This window comes from Crotalus tigris, unplaced genomic scaffold (genome assembly GCF_016545835.1).
Source record: "Crotalus tigris isolate CLP2741 ecotype Arizona unplaced genomic scaffold, ASM1654583v1 scf7180000022411.5474196:2289641, whole genome shotgun sequence".
Lineage (NCBI taxonomy): Eukaryota > Metazoa > Chordata > Lepidosauria > Squamata > Viperidae > Crotalus > Crotalus tigris.
In genome coordinates this window covers 2,193,977-2,214,763 of record NW_024099112.1, presented here as the reverse complement: position 1 = coordinate 2,214,763, position 20,787 = coordinate 2,193,977, and the positions used below count along the sequence as shown (strand labels likewise).

The following is a 20,787-nucleotide window of genomic DNA, read 5'->3' as shown; positions in this document are numbered from 1 at the left end:
TGGATAGGGTCTTTATGAATGTGAACTTGGCCATCTACTCTTTAGATCTATGACCCTCCTGGTTAACTAAAGCAGCCCGGGGGGGGGGGGTATGTAGATGGGTCTAACAATGATGCATTCTTTCTTAGGTATGGAAGTTGTAAATTTAATAAATAAACTGAACAAATTTTATTTAATGTCTTAATTCCCCCTTTTGGGGTAATTGTTAGCATAGAAGCTCTAGAGCAGGGCTTTTCAACCAGTGGTACGGGTACCACCTGTGGTACATAGGCAGGTGGTACACGACCATCCTAGAAAAGTAGTGGGGGAGGGGAATGAGCTGAAAAAGCCTGAGCGAAAGATGGCTGGAGCTGCAGGACTGTCAGGGCTCAGCAGAAGCGCCAGGATCAGCGCCAGGCTCCAGCTGGAGTTTGGCACTGATCCTGGTGCTTCTGAGCCCTGAAGAAGCACCAATCAGCTGGAAAGCAGCACTGATCCTGGCGCTTCTGCTGAGCCCAGAAGAAGCGCGATCAGCTGGAATGTTGCAGCATCTCCAAGGTCTTGTGATTTAGATTCAGATGCTTGCAACTGATTCATATTTATGACGGTCATAGTGTCCCAGGGTCATGTGAAGTGACCAAAATCTGCTGCAATCACCCATCAGACGGGCGGGGGAAACAAACACCCCACTCCCACTGCCAATCCTCAACAGAAATGCTCACAACAATGAAAACCTTGGGCGGGCAGGCAGGTGTCTTGCTCGGCTGTGGCTTGGGGGGCACTTTTTTCAGTGCCATTGTAACTTTGAACAGTTGTAAGCGAACTGTTGTAAGTCAAGGACTACCTGTACTTTATCACTTTTTTCCTTTTTTTTTTTTTGGTTATCAAATTTTTGACACCTTGCTAGGCGACTGGTGGTACTTGGATATTGCCATATCCTAAAAGTGGTACAATGGGTGAAAAGGTTGAAAAGCCCTGCTCTAGAGGCCCTGGATGAAATGGATTGTCTGGGCTGCTTTCAGTCAAAATTCAAGTCTTGGAATTGGACAGAAACAGTATTGGTCACATTTTTAAATGATCTCTTGCAAGGGCAAGATGGAGGTTATGCATCCATTCTCCCTCTGCTCAACCTCTCAGCAGCCTTTGATACCATCAACCATGGTATCTTTCTAAATCAACTCCAGGATTGGGGTAGGCAGCACTGTATTGTTTTGGTTCTCCTTTCTTCAGAATTAATATCATTGTTGATTGGAAATGGGAGAACTTGTTCTGAACCCCTACTATGGTAGGAATGGTGCCTCAGGATTTGGTGGACTCTTTGCTCCTATTTAAAATCTATGTAAAGCCATCAGGTGAGATCACCTGTCACCATGATATGCCGATAGTATCCAATTATATTTCATATAATTATCTCCTGGCAAATTAAATGTTGTTGATGTCCTATCCCAGTTCCTGGAGACCTTGGGAGCCTGTATGGGAAACAGCAGGCTTCGGCCGAACACCATCAATGCTGAATGGGTAAGGGGCCTTCTGGTTCTAGCATTTTGCCATCTTTGGTACTGGATGGGATTATACTGCCCAAGAAGACCTGGGGAGGTGGGGGTTCTAGCTTATGACACCTGCTTCAAGGAGCAGGCGGCAGTTGTGGTTAAGTGGGCCTTTGTACAGTTGTGTGGTGTGTGCCAATTATGCCCATTATTAGATTGGGAGACCCTGGTCATGGTCACTCATACCATATTCACCTTCCAGGTGGACTATTGTAATGCACTTTACATAGGCTGCCCCTGAAGAGTATTCAGAAACTTCAGCTGGTGGAAAACATTTTTGGTGTGGGCACTTAGGTGTGTTCCTAGATCATCACATAAGCTGCATTGGTTGCCAATTTCCTTCCAGATCCAATTCAAGATTTGACCTTCAGAGCCCTTCACTGCTTGGGCAGGTTATTTGAGGGACTGCCTCTTCACAATTATATCTGCCCATGCCATGAAGTGTGGCATAATAGGTACACTGCAGTTCTATCTGTTAAGGAGTTACATTTGGCAGGACCTAGGAGACAGGCCTTTTCTGCCATGCTACCCTTTTTGTGGAACATCATTCTCCCCACACTGAGACTGGTTGGTAACCACGGTTGTCAACTTTCTGCTAACCCCTCAATATGTGGCTACATCAACAGTCTTGGGAATCTCAGGGAAATGGAGAATAGGTCAGATGGTTATACTGCAATACTAAAGATGCTCATTTCTAATATTTTTTAATAATGTTGATAGTTTTGTAAAATTATGGAATGTTTTTAAATGTTTCTTTTTTTATGGGTAACTATATAAATGTGAATGAATGAGCACAAAGGCTTATAAATGATAAATATCCACAAATGCATTTATCATTTCAGCAGCATCTGATTTTATCTTCAAAAACGTTACTTGTGTTTGGTTTAAGTATTGATCACATTGTCTAAATATGATTCCTAATCTGAGGTATTCTTCTAGTTTACTTAAATAAATAATATTGGATTCTATATACCTGGAGTTGGTTTTGTCTTAGATATCCTAACAACAAAGAGAAACAACTTCATTTGCAAAGAGACAAGCTGAAGAAAGAATAAGAAAAACTCAGCAGGTTTGTATAACGTTACTCAGCAAAGAGCGCCAAAGAAGAGATTACTGGTAGTCCACATTTAAGAATGTTGAGACCAAAAACTCCATCATTAAGCAACATGGTGGTAAATTGAAAAACCACAGAACTGTGCTGCTTAGCTATGGTAATTCTGGCTGCCATTGTTAAAAGAGGATGTGAGTCATTAAGGACATCACATGACACTGACTTCCAAATTCCTGCCCTCTTCCCACCAACTTTGCTTGTGAGAAAGCAGCAGGAAAGATCACAAATTGTGATCACATGATCACGGGGACACTGCAACATCCATCCACTCCAACATTTAGTCATAGCTGCTGATTCAACATTGTTAAGTCTGGATAGACACTGAATGAGTGGTTAAACAAGGACCGCCTGTATTATTTATGACAGAAAAACTAACCTAGGAATATCTAAGAGATTAAACTTTCTGCAAAGAAGAATATATCTACTCTTAAAGGCCCAGAAATAAGAGAAATGAGCTGTAGAGAATCTACTGAAGTATTGAACATGAGTCAAATTTTACCCAAATGTTCATATAATGTCACCCCAGATTATATAAGATAATGTTAAGTGAGCATCGTTCCTTTTGTTACTGTTTATGTTATCTAAAATAGCCTACTTCTTCACTTGGTCAATTTATAGGATGGTGATGTCTTATGACTCTAGCTTTTCAAGTCCATTTATACAACATATATACTGGCTATCACTGTTTTAGAGGCAGCTGCCAATACTTAATTTTAATATTTCTATGACTACCAATGTAAAGTAAATATGTATTTGTTTTGATTCTACTAAAATCCCTTTTTATATTTCCAAAATTTTCATTGTGACTTCGCTCTTTATAATACCAATATACAATACAAATGAGAGCGTTTATTGTCAATTACCATATAGATTAAAATTATTAAAACACTAATGTATATAATAGAATTTGAGATTAGTTTAGATAACTTAGAGCCATTCTATGCCCAGTTTCCAGTAATATTTTAATATAAATTAAGAGGAAGTTAGTAAGGGGAAGCTTGGGAATTTCAAGAAGCAAAAATACCCAGACCATGCTTTTTTTTTTCATTTCTTTGTCTGAAGACATGCTCTTACCTCTACCCACATTTGTCCCATTATTAAACTTTGTTAATCTAGCTAGTCACAAATTATTGTTCATCTTGAGAATATTGTTTAGGCAAACAACTGTGGTCTGAAAAAGTTACAATATCGAGATATTCTGACAATAGTAGCAACAATTTTATGAGGCATACAAAAAAGCAACTTTTGTCAGCAAACTTTAATCTGCAAAATTTTTATTCAGCTTATAAAAATCTGTAAGCATATATAATACCATATAACCATTATTATTTTATATTATACATTACAATGTTTTGTGAAAAACTTAAAAACTTTTTATATAAACAATTGGCAAAAGTCAGTAAAAATCCTTCATTAATAGTAGTATTTTCATATAAAATGACATTTTTATATATTGCATTGAATGTTATATAAGCATATACAGTATTTAAAAATCCTACGGTACTGTGCAGAAGTTTTCGGCAGTTGAGCAAAAATGCTGCAAATTAGGAATGCTTTCAGAAATATAAGTAATAGTAGACTTCCGGTTCCGGTACATGGCGACACCAGTCGTGTCTGGAGACTTGTCTCCAGCCCGGCTGGGTTTTCTGCGTCGGTAAACCCCCCAGTGGGTCAAAAGTTGCCCTGGAGGGGCAACCACCGAGAAGGAGGCTTGCTGGTGGCTGCGGGAGAGCAGCAGCTTCTCCTGCAGCTCCAGTTATTTCCTTAGGTCCTGCAAGATGGCCGATCATCCTGCTGCACCAGCTAAAGTCATAATTACAGCTAAGCGATATTAGACCCACCGTGGAGGATCCGGGTGAGGCCCCTTTAGCCCCTCTCTTTCCCTTACTTGTTTTTTTTTTCCCTGAAAAAACTTGGGTTGGAATTATTTCCCCATTTGGAAAGGGCGGCTTTTGTATGTGTGGGAAGAGAGGCGTTGAGAATAAAAACTTGTTAAAGACTATAATTTATTTTTACTCATTTTGGGATACAGAAAAAAAAACAACAACGCTTTTTTGAATTTTATTAAGAGCTAACATTGGAAGAATATTTCTTTCTCCACTCTTTCCTTTAAAAGAGAAAAAAAGGGGGAAAATGGTGTCTGGAAGTTTCTTTTTTATTTACTGAGGACATCTAGTGGTGAAAAGCTAATATTGCAACTATTTTTTGGATTGAAACCTGACCTTCAAAATATTCCTGGAACAGATAAGCTGGTGCAGTGGGAACTGAGTGGGTGGATACTGTTTAATTATAGCCTTCATTAAATAGTAGTAGTAGTAGTAGTAGTAGTAGTAGTAGTAGTAGTAGTAGTAGTAGTAGTAATAATAATGAAAAGACTTTCTTTGATTACTTTTAAAATGGAGAAACTCTACTCTCATTTACATTGCAAGCTTATACTGGAAAAGATTTATGAGGTATCTGAAGAAATATGTGCTATAAGGAAAAGGATTACTACAGAATGAAGAGTTGATGCTACCCCAAACTTTCAAACTGATCTTCAGATTACATCTGTTTATGCTATAAACCAAAATATACCAGAAGAGGAAATAAAGGAAATTAAAGAGGAATTTGTTACAATGAAAGAGATCACCACAGAACTAAGAATCAGAGATTCTGCTTCAAACTTTAAAAGTGATTTTCAGATTATGCCTGACTACTCTACAAATCAAAATACACTAAAAGATGACTTAATTGAGGATACAGAGGAACTTATTTCATCCTACAAGCATTTTATCTATATTTGCAAGGACCAAAAAAAAAACAAAGATGGAGATTTGAACCATGCAGCGAGGCTTTAAGAATAACAAAGAGAGATTTACCGGTTGGAAGGGAAACGTTGTTGTGAAAACCTGCTTGGCAGAAAATAAAGCCTAGAATAAGACTGAAAGGAGAAATTTAAAATTATATATATTGGATATAAGGCATTTTAGAACTATGGACTGAGTTAAAGATTAGGTTTTTGAATAGAAATAAGAAAAAAAATGGGCGATTAATGTATGAAAATTACTATATAATGGAATGAAGGAAAATGAAGAGATGTTTTAGATTGGGATTGAATTAATAGTTAATTGAATGTGATTTTAATAAGATGATGTGTTCTCTTTGATAATATGGATGATATTAGGTTTGATAATTAAATGGATGAAAATAGATCCTTGTCTAAGGGACTCAAATGATTTAAGGTTGTTATTATTTTTTAACAAAAAAATTGATGGATTGATGGATTAGATATAGGATAGATTGTTTATTTTAACTGGGAGAGATTTGTGGAAGAAGAAATAAATAAGATCCATGATGAAATTAAAGAATTAGGACATATTTAGAAGACATACCTGAACTGATAATGTATTTGAAGTTAAATTTGATTATGGTCTTGTAATTGCATAAAGATTTAAAACAGGTTTAAGATTAATAGAAATTTATGGTAGAAATAGACTAGTTTAAATATATAAGCTATTTGCGGGAAATTTGATGCATTGACTGAATTACTTATGTATGTTTTGTTTTTGGATTTTTGATTACCCCAGCACCACGGTGTGTCTTGAGCACTTTGTATTAATTAAAAAACCAATAAAATTTGTTTAAAAAATAAATATAATAGTTTATTTTTATCAATTAACAAAATGGGAAGTGAACAGAAGAGAAATCCAAATCAAATCAATATTTGGGGTGACCACCCTTTGCCTTCAATATAGCATCAATTCTTCTAGGTACACTTGCACACAGTTTTTGAAGAACTTGGCAAGGTTCCTTCAAAGTTGTTCCAAACATGTTGGAGAACCACAGATCTTCTGTGGATATAGGTTGCCCCAAATCCTTCTGTCTTTTCATGTAATCCCAAACAGAAGTGATGATGTTGAGATCAGGTCTCTGTGGGGGCCAAACTATCACTCCCAGATGGTTAATTACATTGGCTGTGTTTGGGCTCACTGTCCTGCTGCAGAATAAATTTGGGGCCAATCACATGCCTCCCAGATGGTATAATGGATAAGTATCTGTCTGTATTTCTCAGCATTGAGGACACCATTGATCCTGACCAAATCTTGAACTCCATTTGCAAAAAAGCAGCCCCAAACTTGTAAGGAATCTCCACCATGCTTCATTGTTGCCTCCAGACATTATTGTACGCTCTCCAGCCCTTCGGCGAACAAACTGCCTGTCATCAATCCAAAGCACCTGCTGCCATTTTTCTACATCCCAGTTCCAATGTTTTTGTGCATAGTTGAGTCACTTAGCCTTGTTTCCATGTCAGAGGTATGGCATTTTGGCCACAATTTTTCCATGAAGACTTCTGATCAGATGTCTCTGGACAGTAGATCGGTGTACCTGAGTCCCACTGGATTCTGCCAGTTCTGTGCTGATGGCACTGTTGGGCATCTTCCAATGTTTAAGGGAAGTGAGCATGATGTGTCTGTCATCTGCTGCATTAAGTTTCCTTGGCTGACCACTTTGTCTATGGGCCTCAGTGTTGCCTATTTTTTGTGCTGCTTCAAAAGAGCGTGAACAGCACATTTTGCTTTGCAGTCTGCTCTGCAATCTTTACCTGGGAGAGACCTTGGGATGCAAGGAACAAGGCCTTTTGTCTGGTTCATGTTCTGTTTTGCCATTGTATGTGATCTGTGATATAAAACTGTCTTCTATAACCTCACCTTAATAGCAGAGTTTGGCTGTGCCTCACCCAGTTTTAAGCCTTTAAGCTGTTCCTGTTTCAGTTAACGACTGTGTTTCAATCTACATATGAAATTGATGTTCATTAGCCCAACTGGTATAATTGGTTAATCATATACCTGACTCTAATCTACAAAATCCTTGACTTTGTGCAAGTGTAAGAATTGATGCTATTTTGAAGGCAAAGGATGGTCACCCAAATATTGATTTGATTTGGATTTCTCTTTTGTTCATTTACTTTCCATTCTGTTAACTGATAAAAATAAACTATTAAACATTTGTATTTCTAAAAGCATTCTTTACAGCATTTTTGCACAACTGCCTAAAACATTTGCACATTACTGTATATATAGCCTATACTGTATATGGGCTGATGCCAGTGGAACTAATAGACATTATTTCTGCATATTAAAAATGGAAGCACTATATGTGAACCAAAGCTTTTTTCTGAGAGGAGTTCTAATTCATGTCATTTTCTGTTTTCTTCTCATATGCTTCCTGTGATTAGTATTCCTTGGTCATCTTCCAGGAGCTGCTCTGGAATATGATAAAGATTAGGGCCAAAGAGTTTTGTTTCCATGTGCAATGAGATTTTCTACAATAAATGGTGGAAAAGAATGAAATGTATTAGTTAATTTGGTTCTGTTATCATAAAGCAACAGCTAAGTCAGCTAAGGCCCAACCATTGATGCCACTGGCCCCAGAAGAACCCCAGGGAAAAATACGTCTCCAAACAGATTCCAATACCAAACAGATATGTTCAAATCTACCACTGATTTGAACACGTACAGTACTACATAAATTTTAGCTTAAAATGGATAATGGGGAGAGGACAAAAGAAAGAAGGGGAGAAATATTCTGCAGCACACTACCTTTACTTCCCCCCCCCCCATTACTGAGGTAAATTACATATGTTTGTATTTTTTTAGGCTTATAGGCTGTTTCAATTGTATCCAATTTTAAGCAATGTATGCTTCATCTCTCATGATTAAACAATACAAATTCCAAAAAGTCTGAGCCACCTATTCACAAGTGAAATGCTGGTCAATAGGAGGAAGCAGCAACCAAGAAGGATCAATTTAAGACCTCTGATAATAATGCTCGGAATAGAGACCCAAAGAGAACCCTCCCTCCCTGATCTTACTAAGAGCGCAAATGGTGCTGAGAATAGACAGTGCTGAAAATGTCCAGGTCTTAAGCCATATAGTGCATTTAACAAGCAGCCATAATCAAAGTTTGACCCTTGAGTCCATCAGAAACAAAATTTCACACCCAGTAATCAGAGGAAAAGTATCTCTGGTTATAGGCATGGCTTTCTACAACACAACAACCATTCTCCCTCCCATGCCTTGGACTTTCAGCTGAGGTAAAAACCAAAATTCAAATCAGAAACATGATTGTCACAATTCTGAAAGTCTCTCCCTTCACCTAATTCTCAGTAATGTGCCAGATCTGCCCTTTCTACAATTAAATCATGGGTTAGGAGACATTTACTATGGGCAGCCTAATATATTGCTCTCCAATCCTAATTCAAAAATAAGAAAATGCATTGCTAACAACTGATCAATTTGGTCTTTCTTTTATAGATGCAATTATTCTCAAAAAAATATAATAGTTCAGTTTCTGAAAATAAAAGAGTCATATGTCTCTACTTAGCTTTAAGCTCAGAAAACCAAGAAAAATAAACATGAAATATTTTGAATAATCACCTATTTTGCTTACAACTAATATCAAAGACTAACTTTTGTTGCAGAAATTCATAATACATTTTAATAAAGTATTTCCTTAATGTCCTGTAGCTATGGAAAATTGTTCTGATGGCTTCAGATAGATTTACTTAACTTCAAAATATCCAAACATAAGATATTTAGTAAAACAGAAACATCTGTCTATATGACCCAACTCCTATTTGTGGTTCTCATACAACGCTCACTCAAAAATGGCAAATCCCTTGTATATAATTTGGTTCCAACTTCTTTCTCCAATGTCATCTGTAGCCACTGTCCCCAGATTAAGGACACTTTCTATCTACCAAAGATTTGCCCACCCTTGCAGTAGAGAAACCTACCTGGAAGTCACGGATGAAAGTCAGAAAAAAACTGAGAAAAGTGAAAGCCAAAGACCATTCAGAAACTGTGGCAATGATATGGACAGTGTATCCCTGCAGAAGACATTTTTTTTAAAAAGTATTGAGAGTGCTTTTCAATGGAAGAATATCATCAGTTCTAATGGTAAACTCAAGTAATGAAAACCAATAATAAGCACAAGAAAGTTCCTTATTTAATTTTCATTCTATTTAGAATGTTTATACTACTGACTACTGAAATATCTTGATAGTTTACAATTAAAACATAAAATCAAATTAAGACCAATAGATTAAAAAGTTTCAACAATTAAAAACCTGCAAGTTATGTTTCAAGGCCTTTTTAAAAGCAGTCAAAAGACTTAGACAACTATAGGAGAGAATGACTAAAGGTTAAAGAGAGCATCACACTTTTTTATTTCATTACATTATGTATATTTATGTACATTAAAAAGAAATCCCTAGTGTCTTCCAGACAGATAATGCTTATGGAACTTGCCTTTGATGCTGGCTAGAGATTATGGGAGCTGAAATTAGTGAAGGCTTTAACGTGTGCTGAACAAATGCAATACCAAAATATAACAAAAAAAAGGAGTAAGACAAATAATTACCTAATTCACAATGGAAGTTATTAATGGCTACTAAACATGATTTATGTATCTACACATACATACAAATACACACACACACTTTCTCCATGTTTACAGGCATTATACTACTCGCCGAGGGGGGGGGGGACAAAATAAAATACCTTTTGTTCATGTCCTGTCTTTGAACTTCACAGAAATATCTAGGAATAAAACTTTGGTCTGATTCAGCAGAAAACCTAACTTTAGGTTTATTATATTCTCTTTATTAAATATTAAAGAGGCTAAACCAGCTACTCTTTTTAAATTGCAGTAATGAAGCCAATTACTAATGAAGTAGACTTCTTGCTTATGTTTTTGTTTGTTTGCAGGACTAAGTATGGTTTTGGGGAAAACAATATATAAACACTACAATGTATTAAGAATATCTTGGAATGTCTTCTGCAATGCACTCGACATGTTTCATTTGTATCTTCTATTGTCTTTTTAAGAAAAACCAAACTTACTTTCTCCTGGGGATTCCAATGCTGCCTCCATAGGGAATCTATTCCACTTAATCTGAGTAAAATGAATGTAGAAATAGCCACTTTAATCATTAAGGAATATTTTTGAAATACAGAGGAAATAGCCTTGCTCTCCATCCATTCTTATTTAACCCCACTTGCTTTTTTTTAATTTAAAGGCTGTATACTAGGGAGGTTTTGAGAAGGGATGGTATAATCTTTAGTTTAAATGATTTTTTTAAAGTTTACCCCATCCTTTTGAAATGTGCCAATAATGCAGCAAATGTCCCATCTGGTCAGTCAGTATAAAATACAATCGTGGCATTTCACTCATCCAGAAAATTGTTGTTAAGGATCAGGGGATTCTCAGAAACCCCTGATAATGTGATTTAAGAGGATGCAGTTGAGAAAAGTATCAACAGAAATCAGGGATTCTAACAGTAACACAAATGCTATATTTTTATATCTATTTTATATATAGATAAAATTACAGAAAGTTTTACCTATTGTTGTAGAATACTGTATTATGAATTCCTTTTCACAATCAATACATGTAACATGAATAAAATAAATATTAACACACTGAATACTAACAAATTATTATGCCATAATAGATTCAAATACATGTAATCAAGTGCATGAAATAATATCCAAAGATAAAATACATTCATAAGGGCAATTGCTGACCAGAATCAGGTTGGATATTGAGTTGGGCAGTTTATACATTTATTTATATAAATATATTTTTAAAAAATCATACTATGCAATATGTGTTGATTAGTTTAGCAATATAAAATCATTGATATTATACACATATGTAGAACATAATGTGTAATATAATACATATATTATACTATATTATACTACAGTATATATATATAATGTTTTTTATATATATATTATTTCCTTCTGACATCTTTCCACATTACATACCATAAGCTACATACTCCTAACACAAATAACATCTCATGCAACTGGTAAAACTGTAGACCATGGAAATAAACATCAACGGATTAAGTCATCTTTAAAGATACAAGATAATTTATTGCAACAGTCTAACATAGCTCTCTGGAAATCAAAAAATAAAGCTTCTGAAGTTTATATATTTTGTTATCTTTTCCAGCATTGTTGTAACAAGTAAACATTTTAGCCACCTGAAAATAAAGCATTTAAAATAGACTTTTAAGAAATAACTCTCATTCACCACTTGCACTATTTTACCACAAAGGATACTACTCGCCATGCTTACTGTGCACCATAGCAGTATTGTAAATCTGATCCAAAAAATATCCTTCCCATGAATTTGTGGTTGCATCTTATAGGAAATAATTGTCTGAACCAGAATATATGAGACTCCAATTCCAAATGTGAGGAAAGCTCCAAATATATGCACTGAATATACAGCGTTTTTCTACAGGAAAATAACATAATTTAATGATTTTTAGAGAATACTGGGGTAATCCTTAAAAGGTTCAAACAATATAACAAAAACTGAATCTTTGAATAGAATCTCTCAAAATTACCAGAATTTTGGCTCAACAACGAATACTGCTATTTGCAAACCATTATAAAAACCTAGAGATTTATAATTATTGGAAGTTCATTATTTCTAATTAAGAACAAGATTGTAATGTTATATATCCTAAAGACAGCAATTTTGTTCAAAGAGGGCAACTTTATTTAATGAGTCTTTTTCTTCCAAACTACAATATTCACCCAATTAAATGAGTAATTTAAGAAAATAATTTCCCCTTTTTCTTTTGCCAGGTTATAATACTGTGAAAAAGTATTTGGCTGTTTAAATTTTTCTGAATGTGTATCTTTGCCACTGAAGATTATTAGAGCTACTACTGGTATTTCCTAAACAAAGTCAGCTTACATTCAATGTGCCATGGTAAAAAAATTAATCAGTCTTCTGATGTGGATATGTTACTGAATTTTCCAAAAAGTGGCTATTCTGTCAAAATTGCTCTAAAAGAACATCATAAAATTGTCCATGAAATCATAGACAAAAAAAAAGAACAACATCCAAGGATTTGCAGGCCTCCCTTGCCTATGCTCAAAGCGTTTCTGATTCCAAGATAAGAAGATCCCTGGGAAAAATGGGATTCATGGGCAAGAAGTTTCTGAAGTTTGCCCAAAAAAATCCAACAGCTAAATAAGCAACTAGATTTCAGGAGAATAAATAAGGCAATGGGAAGCTTTATAGGACACCTAGTTGCTCTGTCTGGGGGAAACCAAACACTTAATTTGATAATAAGAACCAGCTGTCAAGCATGAAGATGACAATATCACAGTTTGAGGATATTTTTATTACTTTGGGATAAACAGCCATTTGAGGAGAGAATGATTTTTGTTCATATCACATAATTTTACAGATAATCAACCATAATCTGAAATGCAAATGGGTCATATATCAAAGCAATGATCTCAAACTTACAATTAAGTCTTACAATAGAACGAACAGAAGAGAATAAAATGACTCAAAATATTTTTGAATGATTCAGTGAGTGTCTAAAACTCCATAGAAATTCACCAGGGCTTAAAAGAAAGCAGGTATTGCTGGAGATCCTCAAATATTACTGGGTTTAAACAAATTGACATGGAGGAATGGACTAAAATGTCTGGGCAGAATTGTAAAAGACTGATAATTATGGGATACATTGGTTATGGTAGATGCCAGAGTAGATGAAACCAGTTACAGTACTGACTTGAGGGAGGCATTGCTTTTTCACAAATGCACTTTATGAAATAAACAAGCATTAAATGTTGAGCTTATCTGCTTACTCAGACTTTATACTGTATATCAATATGACTGACTTGTAATATTCAGTGGCAAATTATATGCAAAAATTCAGAAAAAATAAAAGAGGCCAATATTTTTCACAGAATTATAAATACAAAAAATATTTTCTTCTGCTGATGATATGTAGGTATTTATTCTTTCTAAATCTAATCCTACCTTTACATTTTAGTTTATTATAATAGTCATTGAATGCAGACCCTATTCTATAGCCAAAAAAAGGTTTATGGTTGCAATCCGTTCAGAATCACCGAGTTAAGATGAGCGGCCAATAAATATTAATAAACAAACACATTTACAAATAAATAATTAAATTGCCATTTATTTTGCTTTTCCTTCAGTGAGATCAGCATGCTATTCGTGTCGTTTCTAAGTAGTTGATCATTAGGGATAGAGTAAGATCAGCTTAACTTCAAACAGCTTTCTATATTATGTGTTTTCTGATATATTTCACAATGACTAACTTTGAGTGATCTTATAAGAGATCTATTATTATTATTATTATTATTATTATTATCATCATCATCATCATCATCTATTGTAACTAATCAAAAACGCTCCACATTTTTCAAGGATATGAGCTCTTCTTTCTCCCAAAATCAACATTATAAATGGTCATCTATCTTTGGCTTTAAAGGAATACTTTGCAGCAAGTGTTTTTCATTTTAAGGCCAAAATGTAAAATCTCAATAGCAAATATTATTGCCATCACAATAAGAAATGCCAGATTCTAACATCACATTCAAAACTGCATCTATTTCTGAGTAGTCATTTGTAATTAATTTGTTGTTTATGAAGTACTATGGTAAAGGAATTAAGAATGGAATATTGAGAATAAAGAGGCTGAGATTTAAATACATACTTGGCCACAAAATCTAATAAATTACCTTGGCCAGTTGCTATTTCCTGCCTTAACATATTCCATTGGACTCTATAGAATAAATCTTAGAGAAAAGAAGTACAAATATAATAAATATACTTATAAAGTATTTTAAAAAATACTTCTTGTATTTCAGACCTAAATGTATGAGGAATGAGAGACTTGGAATTAACCTTGATATTTAGCATCAACAGTCTGTTTACTTTATGGAAAGAAGGATGCCTCCTAGACCAGAAAAAAATAGCTTAGACTAGAGAATTTTGATAAGATACATAATTAATGTCTTGAAAACAAAATCAATTATTTTCCACAGAATAAGTATCTCTAGACAGCTTTTAACAGCTTACAATCTAGTTACATTTAGTTAGTGTCATAGTATTTATTCAAGGGGAAAAGGTTTTAAATGTGCAGTAACTTATCTACACTTTTCTTAATCACTGGGTTTTTTCTTTCTTTCTTTCTTCTCATTCTTTCTTTCTTTCTTCTCATTCTTTTCATGCTACACTGACATCTAGTGTTCATCACACAAAATATATTTGATGCTTGGAAAAATTATATAGACCAAATAAGCAATAAAGAACATTACCAGCAAATGCTCCTGAGCACACTATTTTATGAGAGATGTAAAAGATGCTGATGTTTAGTCCAGCAATGCCAAATACTGTATTTGTTACACTTTCTCAAAGTTTTCTAGTTGTCAGGACTGATTTATTCTGCTAAATTATTATTTCTGAGAAAACATTTCTCAGACACTGAGATTTATTTGCACTGAAATAGATCCTTTTAAACTGTAATTATATTAATAATGTAGTATGTTGCTTGAAAATATATCCATTTTAAAAATATTATCTGGCCTAAATAAAATAAAACCATTCCAAATACCAACAGTTTTTCCCTGAAAACTTAAGAAACTTACATTTATTTGATTTATACCGTTGCTTATGGTAAATAAAATTAAAAAATAGATATAGAAATATCCTCACTATCCAAATATATTGTATTTGATTGCCAATCAATACCAATTAAAGGTGCTTCCACGTAGACACATACTATTCAAAATATATTGTGCATCTTGTGCTGTCTCTTTCTCCATTTGTTTGGAAGCATGGAATGGTGGGATTAAAACAATGATGTTCCCAATGTCAAACAACATAACACATACCTTTCTTATCAACCTTCATTTGGGCAGATCCTTAGAATAGGCTATTATGATGAAGATATGTACTTTTGTAATTCAATCATCAAAGACAAAGCACAAACCTGGAAGTTCGCAACGATGCAAATCCCAGAAGAGCTAACCATTCCTAACACTAAGCCAGCCTTATTTAGTCTGAGCATCTTGGGTTCTTCAGGGTTCAAAGCACTGACTTGTTTGTACCGAACATATATGGTGGCAATACCTGTGAATGAACAATTGAAACAGAGTAAGAATAGAGAAGTGTGATATTGAATGCAATGAAGACTAAGGCACAATTATAGCCACATGAAAATAGTAATCTTTTATGCAAGACATAATAAAAGAAATGTAGAAATAAATTAACTGTATGAGGACTCATTTCATGCTATATATAAGGGGTTTGGAGAAACCTGCCAACCATGATTTTTTAATCCAGCCATTCAATAACTACAGTTAAGTAACTAGTTTAAATCCTCTGTACCTAAATGGAGAGTGAGATACTCTTTAGCTATTCCTGCAATAGCTTAACATCCTGTGCTCCCCTACTCTGCCCAGTGTTTTTTTTGAACAGATTTTCAGACTATTTCATTACAGTAGATGCAACTCTGTATAACTGTTTTGACCTTTAAAACTCTGTAAAAAGTGTACTGTTTTTGTCTCAATTGCACATACCAACTGCATTGTCCCAAGCATCTTTCAGTGAATGTTCTTTTCCTATGGTTAAGATTTCTTCATCTCTGTAGTCTTATCAAAGCCCACATCTAAGCAACCTCAAAAACCCAGTATTATTTTTATTGTACTTACCCAAGAGGGAAGCAAAGCATAACATTATTCCAAACAAGCATCTTTCTGGAGGCATTGCCCCTGCATCACTGCAAGGTAAGCAATATATGATATTAAGCATCCTACTATGCAATAAGAATGACAAAACGTACAAAATACACAACACCCATTATTAATGTTGACACTAATGATAAGTGATGTAGTATAAGTAAAAATAAAGATTTCTTTGATAACTACATAGATTTTTGCAGGATAGTGGTTTGCCAATACCATTTCCTTCCCAGGAAATGATCAGGTAAGAGAGGGTTTAGCCCACAGGTGCATAATCGGCAGAGAAAAAAAACTCAGAAAGGAACCTCCCTAACTTGTCAGGCAGTAAGACAGATGCAGACAAACTGTATTGAAATAGTTAATTATACAGTAAACTAAGCACAATTATGTTTATCAAAGCATGTACATTTAAAAACAGAAAATGCAGATTTGTAAATAATGGCTAATATTTATACAGCACAAGCAGTTACAATATTTTATGTGGTCAGTTCAAAGTGACTTAAAATTGATAAGGATAAATCTGAGTCTTAATATTTCTCCTCAGCTTCATTTAAGAACACTGAGCTAAAATAGTCTTCCAGAGTCAAAGCCAAGGATGCCACTGAAGTCCTAAGTAGTAATTGATATCAATCATTGATAATATCAATAATAATGAATTTATACTTTAATAAAGCAAAAAAAATGGATGTAGTGGAGAGAGGAGGAGGAAAAGAATAAGTTTCTATGCAGTATTTTCAGAAGTAAATGAAAGTTAGATAGATATTCATCATATGTAGAGTTGTAATATACACCAAAGGAACCAAGATGATAAAACTTGACATTATTTGAAATTAAATATATTGGGCCTGTGAAAACCTTGGGAATGATCCAATAAGCATCTTTATAGATACTTCTTGACTTATGACCATAAGGCAGCCTGCCATTACAGCTGTAGTTTGCAATGCCCATAAAATGGGTAAACCTTTTTTTTTTGCAGAAGTCATTAAGCAAATCCACAATCATTAAGCAAACACCACAATAATTAAATGAAACCCATTGTTTGCTACCAAATGATTTTGACAAAACTGAAAGTAAATGCCAATTTTCAGTAAAATGTTGTAAATCATGATCACATGACCATGGGATGCTACAAACAGCCATAAATGTGGACCGGTTATCAAGTGCCTGAAATGCAGTCATGTGACTGTGGAGGAGGAGCAGCCATCAAAATTGACTCATAAGTACCTTTGATGGAGTCCATTATAACTTCAACTCTGGTTGTTAAGTTGAGAATTACCTGTATCGTGACGTTTCACAATGAATGGGAACATACAAAACTACCAGTGTATTCCTGTACTTTCTTCATTCCAATTAAGTTCAAGGAGCTTTCAAAGGAAATATCTAAGACACTTATCCTTGTTTCTCCCATTATATATTTGGTCTGATATTTTTTAACAGACAAGCTATTTTGGAAAACATATGAATGAAAAATATATTTAAAGTAAGCAAATAAACACAGAAATACATTTGATTTCTGCCACCTCAATTTCAATGGTAACCTTTTGCAAATCTAATTAAAAGAGCAAAGGAAAGAGGAAAGAATCACTTCAGTATATAAATTACATATGTGAAGACATGTAGTTGTAGTGGTGCTGTGGTTAGAATACAGTATTGCAGGCTAATTCTGCTGATTGCCAGCAGTTTGATTCTGACCAGCTCAATCCTTCTAAGCCTAAGGTCAGTAAAATGAGGACCCAGATTGTTGGAGGCAATATGCTGACTCTGTAAACTGCTTAGAGAGGACTGTGAAGCACTATGAAGTGGTATAAGTATAAGTGCTATTGCTATAAGTGCATGTCTATCTATCTGTTGAGTATATTATGAAATAAACTCTATCCATTTTGATATGGGGAGGTAACCTAAATTCATTTTTAAAAAAATTTTAGGGCAAAAAACAGGAGAGTAAGAAAAGTTTCATTGATGTAACATTAGAACATAAATTACAGTGCAAAAATGCAAAGCATACTGACCTGATATAGGGTACCAGAAGGTCAACATGGTGTAAGAGAACTCCAATAACATATGGAAACACTAAAGAAGCAGACGAGCAAATAACCAGGGCAGAAGGGAAGAAACTCAGTCCTTGCTGAAACCACCACATTTCAAAATGATCCACAGATTTAAATACTGAAATAAATAAATAACCAATCAACCCTTTTTTCTTTCTTCTTGCCTTGAAAGCAAATAAATTGTATGCATTTATAACAACATTTCTATATAATCCTATTTTGTTTCAATTCATTATAATAATATACTATCCTTCTGCTCTGTATTTGAAAATATTTTCAGTCCAATCTTTTCAGTGAATTATCAAATCAGGACTTCATTAGAAACAGTATTTTCAACTTCCCTTTCTAACTCTAGTTCAAATGAAGAAAGCTGTTGTATAAAACACATGATAAAGTGAACAAACTATTTGGAGCATGTGTGAATGTTCTTAAAAATAGGAAGTGGAGGAATGAAAAATCAAATAATAATATTGATAACCTTTTAGTCTAAAAATAAGTGGAACCCAATACTGTACAGTTTGGCATATAAACTTTATATTTTGTAATAGAAATGATAAATATGCATCAATATGATAAATCTTCAGTTAAACTTACAATACAATGGAAACTAATTGAATAAGAAAAATACAGACGGTGAGAGTCAGGAAGAGATTAAGGAAGTAAGATAAACCATATAGGCAAAAATAGTTGGGTCTGAGAAAGGAAGAGGTAAGTCATAAAATAGATAGTTTTTGTAAAGGAAATGGCTAGCCAGGAAGGTTGAATGGAAAATAGGAAAATAAGCTGAATAAGATGAGAGGAACATTGAATTGAAAAGCAGGAAAAGAACTTATTGTTTAAAATGGAGATATAAATATATACTAAGTTTAAAATAACCATTTACATGTCTATGTGAATATGATTTAGTTTATCAGGAAATGTGTATAGGCGGACGGAAAGAGTGTAACCTCATACTACCTCAGCCAATGGGAAAAGAGGAGGGCTGTAGCGGCCGGTGATAGGGATGAATAAAAGAAGGAGATATTTTGGGTTAAAACTTTGGAGAGAACCAAGCTTTGATAGCTTCTCTCCCCGCTTATTGCAACAAACGAAACAAAAGGCCTTCACTGTGTCTTGGCTGGTTATTGGTCAGGCGAGCTTGCATCTGGTCACGAAGGAAAGTAGCCAGGAGCACATAACAGAAAGTACAAACAACCACATTTATGCCTCCTCTATCATGGTTATGAATTGTGTTGTTTTTAAATATGGTTCGGTAATGGGTAGAATGAGAAGAAACCGTATTTTTTCTGTCTTCTGTTTTTTAAGACTTTAAAAAGCATTTGCAAATAAGGGCTGCCTTAACCAGTGAGAAAGTCTGACTGATTCTGCAATTATTTAGAAATATTATCAGCTGTAGAGAATAAAACTCTATCCTGACTTCTAATTCATCTTTATTATATATTGTACCTTAGTAAATGGCATCCATTGTGACTTGTATGGAACTGAGATGATGGATGCCAATGAAATTCTATATATAAAACTAGTCAAAGTAAACCCCACTGCAATCAATATTTTCTGCAGCCAATTTTGAAACTCAGTTGGTGCTTTTCAATGAAACATTTACTCAGTCCTGAGCAAAATCTCAGCCAGTTATCGATCAATCTTTTTATCAATCTCTCTCTCCCTGTAATGCAATTCAAAATTTAAAACCTCTGTATAATAATTTGGATCAATTGGACGAGTAAACTAAACACAGCAAACAATTTGCATCTTTAAATTACATTATCAATAATACTCTTTTTAGAGAAATTCTTGAAACTGTAGAATGGAGAAGTAGCTATTGTAGTTTCACATTTAGGACCCGCCCATACTTGGTTTTTCTTTCGTTTTAACTAGAGACAATAGGAAAGACGGGCAAAATAGCTGAATAAAGCCAATTTATTAATATCACTAGCAACTGTCCATCGGGAACACCTGAATCGGAGGGTCTTTGCTTCAGCCAAGTAGTTCAGCCAGATTGGGAAGAGGCTGGAGGAGAAGGCTATTTTCCTAGGGAAAGTTCTTCCCTCTCTCAGGCACCCCCGTAACTTACACTATATTCTCTCTCTCTTCTCCTAGTGGTTTAAAAAATACAGAATAAACAACAGCTACAGCGATTACTTTTCTTGAGCTTTCGCCTTCACCCCGGACATATCCTCGACTTTAAAAAATTGCCTAACATAACATAAACTTAACCTCCGCCACCAGCAGCCCATCGGCAGCGTCCTCCTCCGGCCCGAGAAAGCAGCGCTCTTCCTGCAGGGTGGCGCCTGACTGGATCTAATCCCGTTGTTTCTGCTGGCGAAGCGCGCTCTCACATTTGATCCTCCCAGACAAGGTGAGTGATTTATTTACTACCTCACGTTCTCTTATTCATCTCACCGGTCCGGCTCCCTCCGAGGGAGGGCCTATAAGAAGTGGGGCGGGAAAGGACGGAACCAATCAGAGCTCGCGCTCTTCCCTCCCCAACCCCCGCGTGTGGTTGCCGCTTCCTGCCCATGCGCATCAAA

The 20,787-nt window shown here is 35.0% G+C and overlaps 1 protein-coding gene across 5 annotated transcripts; it reads right to left on the bottom strand.

The window, feature by feature from the left end:
- Window positions 1–3,894: 3,894 nt before the first annotated feature.
- DRAM2 (DNA damage regulated autophagy modulator 2) lies at window positions 3,895–20,763 on the bottom strand. 5 transcript variants are annotated; one of them, XM_039319238.1, is made up of 8 exons: window positions 20,636–20,763; window positions 18,221–18,377; window positions 16,182–16,249; window positions 15,461–15,600; window positions 11,751–11,928; window positions 10,521–10,600; window positions 9,413–9,505; window positions 3,895–7,939 (listed from the first exon to the last, which is right to left on the bottom strand). In XM_039319238.1, exons 2-8 carry the CDS (start codon window positions 18,349–18,351, stop codon window positions 7,832–7,834), a joined length of 798 nt encoding a protein of 265 aa, XP_039175172.1. In that variant the 5' UTR covers window positions 18,352–18,377; window positions 20,636–20,763; the 3' UTR covers window positions 3,895–7,831. The 5 variants fall into 5 exon arrangements, with proteins under 5 accessions (XP_039175172.1, XP_039175171.1, XP_039175168.1 ...); XM_039319237.1 differs by lacking the exon at window positions 20,636–20,763 and adding an exon at window positions 20,399–20,626; XM_039319234.1 differs by lacking the exon at window positions 20,636–20,763 and adding an exon at window positions 20,474–20,626.
- Window positions 20,764–20,787: the final 24 nt, after the last annotated feature.